Source organism: Chiroxiphia lanceolata, chromosome 2 (genome assembly GCF_009829145.1).
Source record: "Chiroxiphia lanceolata isolate bChiLan1 chromosome 2, bChiLan1.pri, whole genome shotgun sequence".
Taxonomy (NCBI): Eukaryota; Metazoa; Chordata; class Aves; order Passeriformes; family Pipridae; genus Chiroxiphia; species Chiroxiphia lanceolata.
This window is the reverse complement of record NC_045638.1, coordinates 15,745,140-15,765,045: the sequence shown is the minus strand read 5'-3', so window position 1 is coordinate 15,765,045 and position 19,906 is coordinate 15,745,140. Positions and strand designations below refer to the sequence as shown.

The 19,906-nt window shown below is 41.4% G+C and overlaps 1 protein-coding gene across 9 annotated transcripts in view; it reads right to left on the bottom strand.

Annotated features, from left to right (window-relative positions):
• Positions 1 to 19,906, bottom strand: part of SH3KBP1 (SH3 domain containing kinase binding protein 1) — a 223,755-nt gene that overhangs the window by 32,459 nt on the left and 171,390 nt on the right. For all 9 annotated transcript variants that reach the window (XR_004355261.1, XM_032679340.1, XM_032679339.1 and 6 more), the window contains 2 exons: positions 9,933 to 10,034; positions 5,961 to 6,012 (listed from right to left, as the gene is read on the bottom strand). Coding sequence is in view for 8 of the 9 variants with exons in the window: in XM_032679340.1 (XP_032535231.1) it covers positions 5,961 to 6,012; positions 9,933 to 10,034 (154 nt within the window). In the remaining variant the exon portion in view is untranslated. The remainder of the gene's footprint in view (positions 1 to 5,960; positions 6,013 to 9,932; positions 10,035 to 19,906) is intronic.

The following is a 19,906-nucleotide window of genomic DNA, read 5'->3' as shown; positions in this document are numbered from 1 at the left end:
TGGGCCTTCAGACGCCTTAGATTGAACAGGCTACCATCAGTACGATATCGAATGTAGATACCGTCCTGATCATCGAGGTCTGCTGTGGCCCTTTGGAGCATCATGCTAAAAAAGATTGTGAATAGGGTAGGAGCGAGAACGCAGCCTTGTTTCACACCATTCTTAATTAAAAAGGGCTCAGAAAGTGTGTTGCCATACCTGACTTGGCCGTGCTGATCCTCATGAAGTGAGATGATCATTTTAAGGAACTTGGGGGGACAACCTAAACGTTCCAAAATCTGCCACAGACCTTTTCTGCTCACAGTATCAAAAGCCTTGGTGAGGTCAACAAAGGTTACATAAAGACCTTTGTTCTGTTCCCTACATTTCTCTTGCAGTTGTCTGAGAACAAATATCATGTCTGTGGTGCTTCTGTTGGCTCTGAAACCACACTGACTTTCAGGTAGGATCCCTTCTGCTATAGTGGGTATTAGTCTGTTCAAGAGTATTCTTGCCAGGATTTTGCCAGCAATGGAGAGCAGAGTAATACCACGGTAGTTTGAGCAGTCAGATTTAATACCTTTCTTCTTATACAAAGTGATGATGACAGCATCACGAAGGTCTGATGGTAGTTCACCGAGCTCCCAGCAGCGCACCACAAACTCGTGAAATTTGGTGTGGAGGGCAAGGCCCCCATGTTTCCAGACTTCAGGTGGAATTCCATCAACCCCGGCTGCCTTGCCGATTTTTACCTGCTGTATGGCCTTGAGGGTTTCTCCTAAAGTGGGGGCTGTATCCAATTCATACTTTACTGGTTGTTGTGTGATGGACTGAATTGCTGAGTCTTGGACCACACGGTTGGTACTGAAAAGAGTTTGAAAGTGTTCAGACCATCGATTCAGAATGGAGGTTTTATCTGTTAGAAGCGTTTGGCCATCAGCACTGAGTAGAGGGCTTTGCACCTGGTATGTGGGCCCATATGCTGTCTTCAAGGCTTCATAGAAACCTTTGTGATCACCCATATCTGCGCATAATTGAGTTTTTACAGCTAGATCGATCCACCACTTGTTCTGGATGTCACGGAGTTTCTGTTGGAGCCTGCTGCATGCGAGACGAAAGGCTGTTTTTCTTGCGTGACAGGATGGCAGTGCAAGGTGTGCTTGGTGGGCGGTTCTCTTCTTCCTCAACAAGTCCTGGATTTCTTGGTTGTTTTCGTCAAACCAGTCCTTGTTCTTCTTGAGGGAGAACCCTAAGGATTCTTCGGAGGATTGCAGAATGCTGTTTTTAATATGCTGCCAGGTAGTTTCAGGAGAGGAATCTGCAGAAACTGTGGAACGGTTTTCGAGCCTAGTTTGAAGGTTTGCCTGGAATCTCTCTCTTACTGTGGCTGATTGGAGATTGTTAACTTGGAGTTTTCTCCTTGTGATGTTGCCCATTTTGGGTTTGAATTTAAGATTGAAGCTGAGTTTGCAGCGCACAAGCCGATGGTCTGTCTGGCATTCTGCACTGGGCATCACGCGGGTATGGAGGACATCGCGAACATCTCTCCGTCGCACCAGGACATAATCGATGAGATGCCAATGCTTAGATCTGGGGTGCATCCAGGTTGTCTTCAGACTATCTTTCTGCTGAAAGATAGTATTAGTGATGGTGAGCTGTTGCTCTGCACAGAATTCTAGCAGGAGTCGACCATTATCGTTGCAGTTACCAACACCATGTTTGCCTAATATTCCTTTCCAGGCATCAAAATTCTTACCTACTCTGGCGTTGAAATCACCAAGGATAATGATCTTATCATCTGCGGGTACTTTTTGGGTAAGGTGGCGCAGGTCAGCATAAAATTTGTCCTTTTCGGCAGGGTCAGCTTGGAGAGTTGGGGCATATATACTAAAGAGGACGACGTGTTGGTTGTTGTGGAGTGGAAGGCGTAGGGAGATAATGCGGTCAGAGTGACCTGTTGGCAGATTTTCGAGTTTGGGAAGAATAGAGTTTTTGATCATGAAGCCGACACCTGAGAGATGTTTTTCGGTTCTGGGCTTACCTGACCAGAAGAGAGTGTAACCAGCACCATGTTCTCTGAGGCTTCCTTCCTCGTGAAGGCGAACTTCACTGAGGGCAGCTATGTCGATGTTGAGACGAGCCAGCTCATGGGCAATTAGGGCAGAACGCCGCTCAGGACGTCCACTATCCGCAGAATCAAGCATGGTTCTGATGTTCCAACATGCTATAGTTAATTTAGGTACACCTTTGGAGGCAGGTGCATGCCTTTGTCTTTTGCTCTTTGTGCGACCGCATTGAGAGAAGATGCCCGTTGGTCTGCGGTTAACCAACCGGGTGAAAGTGGAGATGAGCTTTGTTTAGGCCACCTTTTCTAGGCCCCTCTCCGAGTGGAGCAAGCAGTGCTGTCCTTGAAAAGGCTGCTTGGTCGTTCAGGGTGCTGCCCCAAGAGACTGTCATCTCCGATCAGTCTCAAATGACCAATATCCTGAACCGCCTGCATGCGGAGTTGAGTCTGCGGCTCCCAGTGCACCTTTCACCTGCCGTTTCGACCCTCGTCCGTCGCTACAGGACTTTTTGCATGTGGGTAAAGCCTTCAAGCCTGCGCAATGGATTTTTTAGGTGAGATGCAGTATGCGCGGAACTGAACCCACCCTTTAATCCTGAGGTTCATCTGCCAGGGCCGAGCGAGCTTGGACGGTGGCAGTGAAATCCTCAGGACGTAGGTTTGGTTAGAGTGACCTTCTCTTAGATGGATGGCCTTACAGGGCTAAGCGAGCTCCATCCGCCCGGGTTTGAGATTAGAGTTGTCCTTCTCCTAGGATGACTGCCAGGAGGCTAACGAGCTCATCCTGCCCATAGATTTATTGTATCTGGCCCTGCTGCTTTGACCTGTCTGGCATGGGCGGCCCTACCGAAGGCATGTAACATCGCCAGCATAGCCCAAAACCACACAGGGACATACAGGCTACGTTTCTGTTAGAATGGTTCTGGAACATGCTGAACCTGGGCAGTAGCAGCAGATGAGCCAAAAACAAACAGAGACAGAAAAACAAACTGACCAAGTGTTCTGGTCCTTGTACCCATTCAAGGCTGAGGTGCTTTTCAAGTCCCCAGCTTTGCTGGGACCCCCATCACTCTGAAGGAACCCCACTATTCTCCCTGACCATGTCCTTCCTCCACTTTGTTACCAGGTATTTGCAGGTGCACTGCACATCTGTTAGATTTCATACAGGAGTGCCCTGCTTCCCCCCCGTCAATTAGAAGCCCCCCATGGCCCGCTCGATACCCCTCCCCTCTCTTCCCCACTCCCTTCCCCAGAACCCCCCCTCCCCCTTCCCCCCAGACCTGAAATGGCAAACCTCTGTGTGCTCCGAAGTTGCTCTATCCTCCTCCATAGGTGTGTAGCAACTGCTGGCAAGGCTCCCTCATTTTCTCTCTCCCCTCTCCTGCTGAGCCTGCACCTTGAGACTAAACCGCGCGCGCAGAGCGCGCGCGGCACGTAGCCTGCCCTCCGACCCCGCGTGAGAGCCAGCCCCCAGCCCGGCTCCCCCCAACCCCTGTACCTGTAACTTTCCGGCACGTAGCCTGCCCTCCGACCCCGCGTGAGAGCCAGCCCCCAGCCCGGCTCCCCCCAACCCCAGTATCTGTAACTTTCCGGCACGTAGCCTGCCCTCCGACCCCGCGTGAGAGCCAGCCCCCAGCCCGGCTCCCCCCAACCCCTGTACCTGTAACTTTCCGGCACGTAGCCTGCCCTCCGACCCCGCGTGAAAGCCAGCCCCCAGCCCGGCTCCCCCCAACCCCTGTACCTGTAACTTTCCGGCACGTAGCCTGCCCTCCGACCCCGCGTGAAAGCCAGCCCCCAGCCCGGCTCCCCCCAACCCCTGTACCTGTAACTTTCCGGCACGTAGCCTGCCCTCCGACCCCGCGTGAGAGCCAGCCCCCAGCCCGGCTCCCCCCAACCCCTGTACCGGTAACTTTCCGGCACGTAGCCTGCCCTCCGACCCCGCGTGAGAGCCAGCCCCCAGCCCGGCTCCCCCCAACCCCTGTACCTGTAACTTTCCGGCACGTAGCCTGCCCTCCGACCCCGCGTGAGAGCCAGCCCCCAGCCCGGCTCCCCCCAACCCCTGTACCTGTAACTTTCCGGCACGTAGCCTGCCTGGAGATGTGGTAAAACACAGTATAACCTCAGTGAAGCGATAATTTGACAAATATAGGATGTCGGATTGGTAATAAACATAGGACAATTTTCAGCTCTCAATACCTATCAGAAGAAACTTTGGTGCCTGATCAGCCAGGACTTGTCAAAGACTGAAAAGAAAGAACTGCAATAGTCTTGGCTCTGACTTAGATGGCCTTAATCAAATTGTCTGCATCCTTTATGCACCCATTTTTCCTTCTGAAAATGGCCACATTATCCTGCTTTGGTGACACAGCTAATGCACTGCATGCCAACAGATACATATTAAAAGTGCTATTCTCTAATTATAGGAGTATTAATTGAAAGAAATATAATGTTTTATAGAGCTTTTCTAAAACATGTCAGGCCATAACATCAGTTGTCACTAAGACATCGTTAATACACAACCACCACTAGATGGCAAAGTCATACTGCTCTCTCTGGACACTGTTTGATCTTAAAATCAAATTTATGTTTTCATGAGTCTCAAGACAGAGTAAAGAACAAACCATGGATGTCAATAAGCAACCCAAATATTTATAGTCATGATTCTATAGTCAAAGAACTGCATGAAAAATTCAAACTAGTTAAATTATAGCATATTGATTCACAGTAAATTGTACACTGGTGTAACTTCTTCTATTAACAGTTCAAGACTCTGGGAGAGGGAAATTTACTTTTTAAAGCACCAAAAGCTGGAACAGACCACAGTAACAGGAAAACTATCTGGCTAGATTGGATGAATTTGTTTTGTTTTTAATGTGTGCCAGCAGCGGGGGAAGCACTAGTGCTGCTGCAGAATTTTTACAAACTCATCTGACTTAAAGGATTAAAGAATTCCAGCCATAGTTATGTTTCCACCACCACCACTGCAATACAAATGAAAACTCTGAGAACATCCCTGCCTTGTGTTTTTTAATTTTACATGAATGGAACTGGAATTTGGTTTCCAAGGTCAGAACTGTCAAGTGCATAGATACTTTACCTGTTTCTAAGTTTTAGGCTAAAAATAAATCATGCAGGTACTTTTGGAAATTAGTATTGAGGGGTCATTTTAAAATTACAAATCAAAGTGAGTTCAGCTCTCAGTATGTACCCACAATTCAGTCTAACATACTACAAAACCAGTTCTGCTAGCACTCATCTGTTTGCAAAACAGAATCAGCCCCTTAATACATTTGCAACACCATTATCTACATAACCAAATTCAGGGTAACTCCTTTTAGTTTTATACTTAGGGCTATAAAGTATTGAAACCCAAGAATCTAACTATGGCACAGACTCCAGAGCAGTCAGCCAGCTCCAGCATTCACGCAGACCCGCAAGACTTCAACTGCAACTCAGATGAGATCACTGTATGAGAGTATTTTATAGATATTCAAAAAAGCTCTTTGTCTCCAGAATAAATCAGATCTGTAGTGAATGCAGTCTCCTCCTGCAGGTATTATCAGACTCCAACACACTGGGTCTATATTGCGAAGACATGCACACAATCAACTTCAGTCAAGGAACAGAACCATAAAACTTCTAAAAACTGAAGTGTCACGCTTGCTCTGACTTAACATGTTTAAGGAGAGATACAGAATATTTTAAAACAGTGCAGATGATTGCCTGAAATGCATTTAAAAAACACACATCACAGTTTTTCAGTTATCAACCCTGAAAGATTCTGAAGTATTAGCTGTTGTCTAGACAGCTGCTTATTAATTTTGATACAGATGAATTCTATATAAATTTGAATACACTTAATTTAGACTGAGATGTGCTCACTGACATATGCTGTACATAATCAGCTACATCTTACCTGATCCTTGTTTGATGACAGGAGCTGATGGAGGTGGTGGTTTCTTCGGTCTCTAAAATTTAATAACAGAAGAAAACAGATTGCTTCAAAATGCTTGTAAATCTCATTCATACAAAAGTTGGAGTTAATAATAAAATGCTTAACATTCATAATTACAAGTTATGAGACTGTCACATAATTCTTCTGAAATAACGTCATTAAAATGAATCCGAAGAGAGAAAATAGCACTGACAAATTAAATATCATTTTTATGCTTTTGCAATTGAAATATCCTATTGAGGAGTAAAAAAAGGTTCATTTTACATACCTCTTAAGATTAGAGGAATACATGACCTTTGGTCTACTGAAGAAATCTCTTTAAAATTTAATCTTGTAAATATTCCTATCCATTTTGGAAAAAACAAACACAAAGAAACCCCTACATGCTTGTGCCAAAACCTGACGTGTTTTTTCAGACTCAGAGATGATGCAAAAATGCAGAACACAGGAAATACTGCAGCATACTGCAAAAGTTACATTTTATTCACTCACTACAATTGCAAAAGACAGTTTTTAGGATTTTAGATGTTTGGTGAAATTAAACAAATTATTCCAATCAATCCGTACTTTTTACTTTTACTTTCTCTATTACGACCATTTCCCTAATAGATCTGTAATGGTATGAACACAAAAGCAGTGCCAGAACCATTTCTCTTCACCTGCAAGTTAGGGGAGGGATGGCTTTTCTTCTGTGCCAATGTGTGTGTATGCACACACACCATACTGGTATTCACCATATGTTGGGATGAGTACAAAACCAAATGGAGGACCACGCTAGATTAAATAGCACGTTTTATCTCTCACTTTAAAAAACAAAAAAACCCACCCAAAAACTATCAAGATTATTGAGCATAAATTCTAAGCAAAAATAATTTTTCCTATGCCCATCCTTTTTTCTGAGATAGACCTTATTTCCTTTGCTATAGATTGATCACAATCACTGTCACTACATTGCTGGCTATGTATTACTGTATATTGTCTTGTGGAACTATGTATAAAATGATGTTTCCAGATATGCATAGCTTTGCCAAACTTCAACCATCCATTTAAGCTGATATTTTCTCTCAAACTCTTATTGATCCCTGCCCTCCTGCCCATTACTTTCTATGTATCTGCCAAATCTTTTGAGAAAGATCAATTGTTTTGTTCACTTGCAGTAATTAGTTCAGTCTCTGCCCTACAACTCTCAGATCTTGGTCTGATTGTTGAGAAGGGAGCAGGTTTGCTGTGAAGGCTGAGCCCAAGCCACACACCCTTCCAAGGGACCTCTTTCAAGTCTAGCAAACCTATTGGTCTCTGGAGGAAAAAAACCATCAGTTTTTGCACAGATTGGATAAGCCTAACAGCTTGAATCTCAGAAACTGTCATCCAGTAACCCTCATGTTTCTGCTATCACCTTATCCTGACCAGATCACCTCCTGTCATCAACCTGAACAAGCTGTGGCCAAGAACTCAGGAGGTCATCAGAATGATCTTCTCTAGCCTGCCTGCTGAGGACCATTGTCCAGGAACACTGAGTCCCTTATACTCTCAGAGGTACTTTTGCAAGAATCTGGGCAACATGTTTAAAGGTTTAAATGCAGAAAAGTGAAAAAAAAAAATGGAAAGGAAACACGACAGGAACAATGAATGTCTTGTGATAGCAGCTGGGAGTTTTGTTGATAATGGCTGCAGGGTGAAATAGCTGATGCCAAGGTCCAACAGTACAATATACACATTTGGGGTTTTATTCTGGAGTGGTGTGAGGCTGATCCCATTGACTGTCCATACATCAGCAGTTGGATATAAGATATGCACTCCTCTAGCAGATCTTTTGGCTTAGTTCTCATCTGTAAGGAGTCTAGGTCATGTCACCTGAGATGTGTCTTGGAAAGCATAGCAAGTGCAGATGGACAAGTGACAGATTCACTACAAATACCACTCCTGATTAAAATTAAAGCCCTTATGTAGATAAACACAAATATGAAAGGGTCCTATGGTTCACTAGACAAAGTGACTTTACCTGAAAGCTGAAGAGGGAAATACATTGTTTCAATAAGGCAAATAAAGATCAGAATGGGTGTAGTGTGAAGAAGTTTTAAGAGTGCTTAGGGAAACATGGAGAAGCAAGAAGGATTTACAAGGGTCTGTGTTGGGATAAAGGTGGTGAGATAACTGAGAAGGTGATGAGACAGACTAGAAATTAAGCCAACAGACAGGAAACCAGGACTGGTTGGACAAGAAGAGAACAGAACTACAGAGCAGGGACAAAGAGTAAGAGGGGAGAGGAAAAGAAGCTGGATAAAGAAATTTGCTGTAGGAATAGAAAGTAAATGCAGATGGTGATGTAGATTCAGGTAGTGATCTCAGGGGAAAATCCTGTAATGGAGACCACCTGAGAGGTGGAGATGGGGACTAGGCAGTGAATAGAAAAGATCTGGGCCAAATATCCACGTGTGGAAAAGAATCAGGTTTGGAAAATTGGGGAGTGAACAAGGAGATGGGAAAAGATTTCAAGATCTGTTCAACAGACAGAAGAACTACTGCAACATATACTTTCAGAGCATAGGATGGAATCCAAGGTTTCTGGATCACATCAGAAAATACCTGACAAAATCACTGGAAAAGTATTTATCTCCTTCCCTTTTAGTACTGATTCAAGCAAAGACAGACGGTCTGTAGTCCTACCAGCTACTTACTCGTGTGGCCAGATTTGTGGCATTTCAAAAATTAATAAAATTTCATTCTCCACATTTAGAGCAAACCTAGTTGCAATGTCTAAGTGTCTGAATATCTAATTTATTCTACAAGTTATATTCAAGTGTGCTCTAAAAAATACTTTAAAGATATATAATTTATAAGTTCCAAAAGACTGAATAATTTCACCACAAAAAATGGATATGGGTAAAGATTTTTTTTCTTCTATAATAGGCTCGCTATGTCTTAAAGTTTATGATTTCTGCCTCTTCTGGAAATCACCTTCTTTTATTATTAGGCCTAAAGCCAGGATATCCACTCTGCTATGGAATTGCATTTCCATCTCCCACCGTTTTTGCTGCTCTTCTACCTTCATTTTCTATAATTATCATGTTAGCCTCTGTGAATTGTTTAATAGTTGCTTTATTAAGCTTTCCAAGTTATTTAATTTTTGCCTTCGGCATCCAATTTTTATTGCCAAAGACTGAAGCTGAGTGTCAGTGAGTCTTGGTTTTATCACAGAAGGCTGACACCGTCACGCTGAAATACTCATCAAAAGCCTGGTTGCCAGCTTTTAATACCCACCGGTGGCTGAAAAGGTTCCTAAAAATGGAATGGACTTTTGGGGCAAGGAATCCATTACTTTATTCCAGGAAACTGCAAGATTTCTAAATATTATCTGGCAAATAACAATGCCATCTTTTTCGAATAAATAGAAGCTGAAAAGCTAATGCATAGATTTTATACCTTCCTTTTTAATAATTCTGAGAGGTCAAGAAACATGCATCTGAGACACCAAAAGCTCACCGTTTTTCAAATTTCACAGTTAAAATGTTACCCTTTTTCTTCTGGAACAGTGCTTGAACTGCTGTGCATCAGCATGCAGATGGTACACTAACTTTTCTTATTCCACCACAAATACAATGGAGAAGATTAAGAATTCTGGATACCATTGCATCACATGACACAGTCCTGGGACCTCCAGTTCCTCTCTCTCTCAAACTTTTAGGACACAGGACAGAGTAGTGTAGTGGCAGTGGGGTGACTGGATGGCCAAATCAAACTCCGTAATATGATTTTGAGCACTACACATTCTCTCCGTGGATGCTTTTTAACCCAGAAATTTGTTTCCTTTATGTTTTTATGCTATTAAGTTAGAAGTAAACTTTGTCAAAACCAAATATCTGAAAGAGTATTTCTTTCGACTCTACTTTCATTCTGCATTCTCAAGTGAAAATGAAAGAATACATTGCTTACCTCTTTTTCAAAATCAGAAGGAAGAAGCTTGACAAAGTTATCTGGAAACACACCTCGTCTGCCATTGAGTTCTCCTTCCCACCAACCCACATCAATGCAATCCTAAAAAATAGTAAAATAAAATGAAAACCACAACGTGCTTGTGTGCCGAACAGATTTGTGAGCTGAAGTACTCTTTTGCATAATGTCCTGTCTTTTTGCTAGAGTATGACAATTTGCTGGAGTGCCAGGTTAACAAGGTAATCTACCACAGAAAAACTTCAATAATCACCCTGCATTTCATTATCACAAGGGCAGTTAGGAAAGAACCATAAACAGGCTATAAGAGCTCAAGACCTTGTCTGTGTCTAAAACATTACTTCACCATTTAATCTATTAAACAAGTCAGCATTCTGAGCACACATGACACTATGTCTGACTTCATTTTACAGAAAAGCCAATAACTTAATTCAACATCATACACCCCAGGAGATAAAAAAGCTTCTTTATTTCCCATACATTCAAAAAAAGCTTGACTCATTAGAATTATTAAATCCATCACACTCCAGTTAAGAAGGCATTATACATCTGAGCAATATCATTCATCACCTTTTTCTGCAGCATTTGTGAGCAGCACAATGCAGTGTGTAGCAAAACAATGTACAGAATGAATATGAATAAGTACTATCAGAGAGTCTAAATGATGAAAAAAATAGTACAGTTACTTTGGTTATAAATAATAACAGTAACAGAAGCCACAACAATTTTAGTGAAGGTTAAAATTGTTCCTTAAGTCCTCAATGCTCCATGTCCACTTTTTTTGTGTATTTGCTATAGAGAACAGTTCCTGTTGAGATTTTCCACATTCTTCTTTTCTGAAAGCTGAAGCCAAACCAATTCAGCTGTTTTCCAAAATACAATTACAGGAAAGTCACCCATTGTCTGTTCAGTCTCAAAACCATTTCAGCCAATTTTTGCAGTTGGCTCAGCATTAGGCTGGCCAATCTTTCATGATTTCCATAAAACCATTTGTTTCAGCTGCTAAATGGATGACAGAATAATGCAAGTTAACTTAATGAGGTGTAGGTAACACCAAGTCTTAAAAATACTGTTCACAATGACTGTACTTGTTATTTTAACAAAAAAATTAGCATTAAAAATATGATTGCTTTTATGTTTTGGGGAGATTTTTTAGTTATTTTTCTGTTCTACACTTTTTATTTAGTTTATTGAGTCCATCCTGAGATAGAATATGTGCTAACTAAATACACCAGCTAAACAACCTAGTTTATTGCATCATCTCTGTTTCGGTGTTATTTTCCCCCCCTTATATCTTGAAATTTTTCTTTGAGGTAATGTAGTCACTGAACAATCCTTCCTCTCTTTTTCTGATAATTTTCTCTCATGCCTAATCTGTGCTTTCCTCCTGTATTCTCCCTTCTCTTTAGTAGGGTGGCCTCCACCAAGGACACTTACATTTTTCAGACCTTACCAGGAGTTATTTAGGAGGTATTTACTGGTTCTGTTAGACCTCTGTTAGTGAGCAGGGCTGATTCTTGACTAGGTGATGTTTTCAAAGTGTCTGCTGAGTGCATACAGGGCTGTCAGGGACTCCATGGAGGACCAAGATAATCAGCTAGTCATGCATGGCACGGGCAGGCACTGGGCAGGATACTACTCTTACTGCAGAGCCAGCACCGCTCATTCCTGATGTGAAGGCGCTCTCCCACTTGGCTCTATCTACTTGCACAGCCTAGTAATCAGTGCACTCAACTGTTCTATCACATGGTGTGTTTTATAATGCCCTCCACCCCCTACACTGCTAATCTGAAACTGCCAAAACATTTATGACCTAATTTAGATTTTGAAAAATATTAAGAATAATTCAGGCATCCAGAGACGAAAACCTTGTGCGCTTCAACTGATTGCACAGCTTAGTGCTGGCTAATAACCCTGACTGCGCAGCATGAGACATCACATATATTCTTTTTAGGTTGGATTTTTTATGCCCTTAGGAAACACAAATATTACTCCTTCTTCTTCATTTCATTAACACACGTGAATTTTTTATTTGATGCTTGTTTTAAAGTTCATTTGTTTTCCTGAAGTGCTGTTTGTGTCACACATTTATTAATCCCAAACAGCTGCAGGTTTGCTTTTTTTTTTTTCCTCTCCAGCCTGTCACTCAGGCTTACACAGCCAATCACCACGCTGAATTTTCATACAGTAAGTAAATCTCTTTAGGCAGTTTCTCTTTAATTTTCTCATTTACTTTGCTTGCAAGAGGAGGCTTATGTGTCACCGAGAAAAAAGACAGAAAGAGATCTCAGAAATTAAAAGCTACAGATGAAATCTGGTGCAGAATCTCTGTGGTGGTGCCCTCCTGCTACCCACAACTGCAGGCTTGCTATGCCTCAGCAACCTCTGGAAGCCGATCCAAGATGCTGGCAGCTGGTAGGTCTTCATCATGAGACACACCACTGTTCAAGCAAACCTGAGTTACAGCTGCACAAGATGCCTCAAGGACTAATAAATGGTAGAGCTATGAAGCACAATCAAGGCAACATGATTAAAACAACGTGTTGCTTGTGAACATTGAGCAAAACCCACTCTTCCTAGATCCTCATCAACCATGCAATCTTAACCATACTGTCTTTTTTAACATATCTTCATGTGTCTGAGTTCAGCAAAATGGCTGTAATTTCAAAATGCAGATTTTCTAGAAAAGCTGCCAAGCAATCCAGTATCAATATTCTGAAATGTATTAAAAAAAACAAGTGGATCTCTGCTTTATCTCTATGTTATCCTGTCACTCATATAACAATGTAAACAAAGAAAAATCAGACAATGAAATATCCCGAAAGTCCTATTAAAAGAATGTATTCCAATTACTAAAAATGCATTTTAGTTTCCTTTAATAAACAAAAAAGAAAACAAAAGATTTACAAAACTGAATAGTAAGACATGGCAAAAAAGAAGAAATTGTGTTTGACAGATACTGGAGTTCACACAAGCTAGGTGGTAGCTGGGTCAACATTTAGCTACTATAAAAATCAGCTCCTACCAAAGCTTAATTTGGAGACTACACCCACGTACTCATTGCAGTGACAGTGCAATCAAAGACCTTAGAGAAATCCACTGCTGGCTCACATTGCCGAGCCTGCTTTGATTGTTTAGTTAGAAGCAGATTCATGAAATAGAAAAATCAAAAATCTTAAAGGGAAATATTGGCATTTTCTCATTAAAATACAAATCTTGGTTTTATCCTCATTTCCAGTGAAGTAAAATCATAGAACTGTTAAGGCTGAAAATGACCTCTAAGATCATCGAGCTCAACTTTTAAGCCAGCACTGCCAAGTCCACCACTAAACCATGTCCCTAAGTGCCACAGACACATGTCTTTTAAGTACCTCCAGGTCTGGTGACTCAACCACTTCCCTGGATAACCTGTTCCAGTGCTTGACAACTTTTTTGGTGAAGAAATTTTTCCCAGTATCCAATCTAAACCTCCCCTGGCACAACTTGAGGCATTTCCTCTTGTCCTATTGCTTGTCCTATCGTTTCCAACTTGGGAGAGCCTCACACCTATTATGCCGGGGCACCTGGAAAGGTGGGACAGTCACAGATGAGATGTGACTGCTGCTGGGCAGGAACTTGCCACCACTGCCCCCATCTCTTCAGGCACTGTGTTCAGCCAGGCAGAGTGGGGATAGGGAGTCCTCCATATCATGCATCCTGTCTGCTTGTTGGGCCTGCCCCTGGGAAGGCAGGGTGTGATTCCAGCTGCCTGTCTGTCTCTCTCTTGCACTCCATGATACTCCTCAATCTACTCAGTTCCTCCTGGAACTCAGCAGTTCCTAAATAAGAGATAACAAAACCAAATACACTGGATTTACTACCAACATGCGTTTTGTGCTAAATATTAGGGCAAAGAATTGGACAAAATACAGTGATGGGAAAGCCAGAGGTGTTGAGGATTTTTTGAGAAGGAATATTTAAACTTTTTAAGACATAAAAATTGCACACATTATAAGGTACAACCTGAGCTGGAACTCATTACTAAGTCACAGGAAATGGTAAATGTGGGAGAACTGACAACTACCAGAAAACCAGAATACAGGCAGCTTTTGGCAAAATGTTGCTGAGAGTTTTAAGGGTATACAGAGGTGAACTAAAAAACATCAGTCCTTTTCTTGATGTAAAGAATAAGAAGGAGAGAATTATTCTTCATGTAACTAGAAGTGAGACACTACTGACAAGACACTATCCCTAGTCATCTCCCCGGCGTAGGAGTACAGAGGGGTCACAAGACAAGAACACAAACTTCCCTCCACTCAAACACCAATGCTGGTTTTCTTTGGCAGTAAAAGAGGTGACAACCGAGGTTGATAAGGCACAGAAGTCAGTCCCCTGCTAACTTATCTCCACTTCACTAGCTGATATCACATTCAAGACCATGAAATTAAAAGATTCAAGTTCACATCCAGCAGGTGACACATCTCTCTCATGCCGAGGTGTGTCCCACCTACGAGCTTGGCAATGACAAATTGCCCCATTACACACACATGATTAACTCTCCTCCTGGAAATGCTCACAGGTTCACAGCCTTTCCCTCTGCTCCAAGGAGGTAGGAGTTTCATATACCCCAAAGACAGAGGGGGTTTTATTTCATATAAAGCTCTCTCTCTTAAACAAAAGGGCTTGGTTATTACAGCTGGGTCTATTTCTAGCTCATGCTGCTATTTGCACTCTAAGCCTGAGCTAGATGAAAGGAACATGAAGGCAACTAACCCTTTTGCTGAAAATGCAAAGCAGCACTTCTGGTTGTGAACATATTTATAATAAAATTCTCCTATTTGTATTTTTTTTTCATTAGTTTGCTAGGAGTCAATAAAAAATGCAAGATTACTGTAATTTAAATGTTAGACATGCTCCAGAGTGTATGTTTTCCTCCAAGTAATATGCATTATATTAACTGCATTATTTTTTACACTTTTTTTCTTGAAGCCACTTACAGGCAAGTTACTATGTGCATGAGACTGTTCTTAATCACTTAAATAAAAACCTGTAGCAACTTGGCTGTGTGTTTAGTTATCATTATAGTTTTCCTCTCGCCTGTGTTCAGAAGCCCAGCGGACTGATATCTAGATCATCACTGAAGCCAGCTGAAAGTGCACTCAAGAAGTGCACTTTCAAGATTGCTCTCTTGAGCATTAGCAGCCCTCTGATACTCACTGGGAACCTACCAACAGTTCAGCAACTTCTGCAGCTTTACCAAAATACAAGGAAGCCTGAGAGCATCTGCTGAGCAAGGCTGGCAGGGGCTGCCCATGAAGCTACTCCATGAGGCTGGCAGCACACGAGGGACATAATAAAGGCTTGCAAGAGACACAGAAACAGTTTGACAGCCAGGCAAGCATCCACTCCTTCAGCCATCCTTTCTATTTATTTTAGGAGCAAAGATGTTTCCTGCCTTTTCCTCCAATGCAACCAGGCCTTCAAGGTAGCACCCACTCCCTCATTTCTCGCTACCTCTGGAAGGACTGACTGTTTCAGGGAGTGCCATGGCCCAAGTTAATCTCTCCCCTCCCTAACCTACCTTCCAAGTTGCCCCTAGCAAGAAGGCGGCTTTTGTTGGTAAAAGTAAATGAGAGATTTTTTTCTATTCCCCAAGGTCCCAAAACGAGTAATAAGCCATGTATTCATCTTCTCTCCTATCCATGGCTTGAACTGCAGCTGTGTAAACTCTTGAAGAAATATATCTAAAAAAGGCCAATATTCTCATCTGTAAATAGGACTTCTGTTTTTCTGAGGGAGCAGATCACTGCACAGGCTAGTCCTCTGAACATGATGTTACTTCGTAAAACTGCTAAAATATGAAGCTATAGATTAGACATCAACACATAACTACTCGATTTTTCACCTTTTTGATTAAGAGTTTTTTGATACAGAAACATTTCTTAATACAGGTTTCATCATTACATCTAGGATAGGAACGAAGAACAAGAATGAGAACAAGCAGGCCCTCAGAAAAGCATATGCGTACTCTTGAAGTGCTTAGATAAGTTCTCTGCTCATGCCAGTAGATGTACTTGCACAAAGTTACAGAGATCTTCTAAAAAAAGGCTATGAGAATTACCTTTTTAATTTAAGATTTACAGATTACTAAAATTAAAATATACAATTGGCAAACTAAATTTACAATGCCAAAATTCAGCCTGATAAGAGTACTGAGATACACCATAATGGTACAGGGTTTGAAAATGAAAATTTTTTCTGGTAAGATATCACATTTTCATAAAAATCTCCTCCATTAGAAGGCACAGTTCCTTACAAAATTAAAAAAAAAAATCAATCCCACCAGTTGGCAGTTGTATTCATTAAATCTCTACTTTTCTTCTGCCCTTCTGAAGTTGAGTCTCATCGAGAGGAATGCTGAGCTGGTAAAATCGTATTATTCAGAAAGCCATGAATACCTCTTACACTGACACTGAGAGCTTTCATGTGTCAGCTCTGCTGTGCTGGCAGTCCCCCATTAAATTAATGCTAACCCACTGTAAGCATCTCTCCAGTGGTCTTTCAACAACTGAGAGCCAACCTCATAATTTAACAAAAAACAAACCACCATTAATGCAAACAAATGTGCCTACTGGAATTTTGAAGACATCATACACACACACACACACACACACACACACACACACACACACACACACATATATATATAAGATAAAGCCACCTGAATCTGAAGATTAAATGCCTCACAGAAAGATGAATGTGGAGGACAGGCACTCTGCCATTCAGAGCATCCGTGGGGCCACTGGGCTCAGCTGTGGTGGGGGGGCCAAGAGATCCCAGTTCTCACAAACACTGGAGAAGACCACTGGACAGGCTCTCTGACTTTCAAACCATGATTAAAACCACATCAGATCTTTATTAATATGACCCTGGCATTTGGGGAAAACAACAAAATCATGTAAAAGCTGAGTGAAAAAAGCAATTTAATAATATTCCAGTATGTTTATTTAGAATTTCTTACTACATACAGTGTAATGATGCTGAAACCAAGACAGATCATTCTCAAAATCCAATTTTATTTTAAATGTCAGAAAATAACTCATTTTAGAATCTTCATAAATTCTCATAAAACTTGGTAAAATACCTATGAATGAAAGAAAGCATCTCTCTAGAGGCTTACATTAGACTCACATTGTGCTACCTAGGACTTCTCCAAACAACCAAGCTTTGTTACTTACTAAGCTCAATTACTGGGATTAGGACCTTACAGTACAGTGCAGAATTTGTTAAATTCTTTTGAAAAAAATGGCTATGGTTTAGAGCATCTTGTTAGTAATCAAGTACTCCTTGGCAGAAACATGATTTTAAAATCTGGCAATAAGACAGAATGAATCTCTCAACAACTACCTAATCCAAGATAATTTACATAAAAGAGACAGTCCAATAGACAATAAAGTCATCTTCTGAGGCAGTCCTGGAGAACATCAGTTTTCTCTTTACATACTTCTTGCAAATATGCATAGATTTTGAAATACTGACAGAAAAGTATGAGAGGAAACCTCCATGTTTGGCTCTGTTTGGCTCCTAACCCAGGGATTTATTCTGCTCAGATCCTCAACCTGTCCCAAAAGCCTCAAGTCCTGCATGGATCTTTCCCTGCTACTGACAGTTCTCATGCCCAAGCCATAGGGAACCTGACATCTGATAATGCCAGTTGCATCTTTTAATGCTTAAGGAGTCAAACAGGGAGATTTTTATTTACCCATAAGCTCCAAGGCTCTACTAAGAAATTCCCATGTCAACATTGCATGGAAGGGAACGGGAGAGATTGTCAGAAATTTTCAGCTGTGGTTACACTACTCTTTCCAGGCAGTGTTTTTTACTGGCAGGGACAACAAGAAGACACCTCTCCAGATGACACAGTCTGTTCAAAAATTGGCCCATTACTGGACCCTGCAAAAAAGAAACTGGCTGAAAATAATGAATGACCTGCAATACCCAGGATGTTAGACCAGAGGATCTAGCAGACCAGATGTATTTTTTCTTTTAAATCTTTTTCAGGCTAGATCTAACCTTTTGACTTTACATTCTGTGATTAAATAGTTTAATCAGTAATGAAGCTAAAAGGCTTTGATGAAATATTTGTACAAACAGGAAGAATTAAGTTGCTTATTGAACAAAACAATCTCTTCTGGGGATTCACTTAATTTGCAATGTTCAGTCAGCAGAATTCATGGTGAAGTAAATATGTTCCACATCATAAAACTGTAACACTCCAATACTCAAATTAAAACTAAATTAGCCAACACAAACATGAAAGGCGGTGGTAGTAACAGACATAATTTATGTCTCTGATGAGCTAAGATAAAATATTTACGTAATTACATTTTCTGTATTTAAAAAGATTCTAAAAACCTAGAACAAAACATTTCAAGGATTATTTAATGCTATTAATACTTAGATCACAGATATCTTAGGACCAGGGTCCTAATTACAATTACTAATTACTTGGCACTGTATGTGCATTTTTACTTTCCCTTCAAATAGCTCTCCCTACCCTGAAAAGGTTGGACTTCAGATAATGCCATCAAATCAGCAGGTGAACCCAACATTCAGAATAAAAGAAAGGATGAAGCTAAGCAGTGAGTCTAAAGACCACATTGTGAACAATAATCACAGTTTTCCAGATGCCTCGGCATTTCAGCAATATCTCTTGTAAGCATGGGGCAGAAAAAGAAATCTTTCTCTTTTTATCTCAAAATATGTCACCTTTTCAGATTAGCTTGGCTGTATTAAACATACTTACAAATAAACCTAATGCGTTTCAAATTATGCAAATCTGGAAGCATTGTGTGCATGGGGGATCCTGCCACTTCCCAAACACAGCCTGGCTTGAACACCCATTTGTCAAAATTTAAATTTGGGACTTTCCATGAAGAACAGAATCCCTTTTTCTGAAGGCATTGCTGTAGCACCACAACAAGAACAGGAAAAGAGAACTGCAGTGCGTACTTTAAAAAAATAATATTATAAATATACTAACAAGAATAACATTAAAGTGCTGGCTGTTCCCTTCTGCCCTGGACTAATCACAGGCTTCACAGTTTATTTAAGTGCTCAGCTCAAACAGTAGTGTTGCAGTCATGTTTCTAAAGATACCACTGAAAAGTAAGCTGCACCTGGTACCCTATTAAACATATTGTCAGGCTTTATCTCTACACAGACCTTACTTAATGCCCCCTTGCTAATCACAGCAGCCAAGAAATGTTGCAAGATATGAATAAGTGCTAAAAAATTATTTATAAACATTTAGAAGTCTTGGCCAAGGACAAGGTTCAAGCAAGAGGAATTACAGTCTGTTTCCCCTAACTTACTGAATACATTGAATCATTTTAGAAAATGGACATATTTATTTATTTGATCATTGGTGTCACCACAAGTTTTATAAAACTGTTTATATCACTCATTTGAGGAAACACTCATGCTTCTGTGCAATGACACAAGTTTTATTCCATGTACTTGCTGCACTCATTAGCAGCATGGGTCTTGTTCTGCAGGACCTACTCCACCTACCATTCCGCATGGCACCATTGCTTGAAACCCAGGAAGAATAAAAACCTTCTCATTCCTATTAGGTCAAAACATACAGACGAAAGCTTCAGGCCAGGGAAAAACAACCCTACTGCTATGCCAGCCTCTTGGTAAGCTGTTGGGACAGTCCCACTCCTCCTATCACCCTTCCCTGCTCACGTGCCCCTGCGTGTTCCATGGCCAAGGCTGCCAGATGCAACGCAAAAGGGCAGGAGCAGAGCCATCCCTTTCAGCAGCCACCTACCATCCATCATGTAAAACTGCACCCTCAGCATGCACACTTTGCAAAATAATTTCTTGTATGAAATCAGCAGCGTGGCCACAAGCAGGTTTCTCCATCAGCTAAGGAGGAGGGATGTCTTGGGGGAAAAACCGGTGCCAAGCGA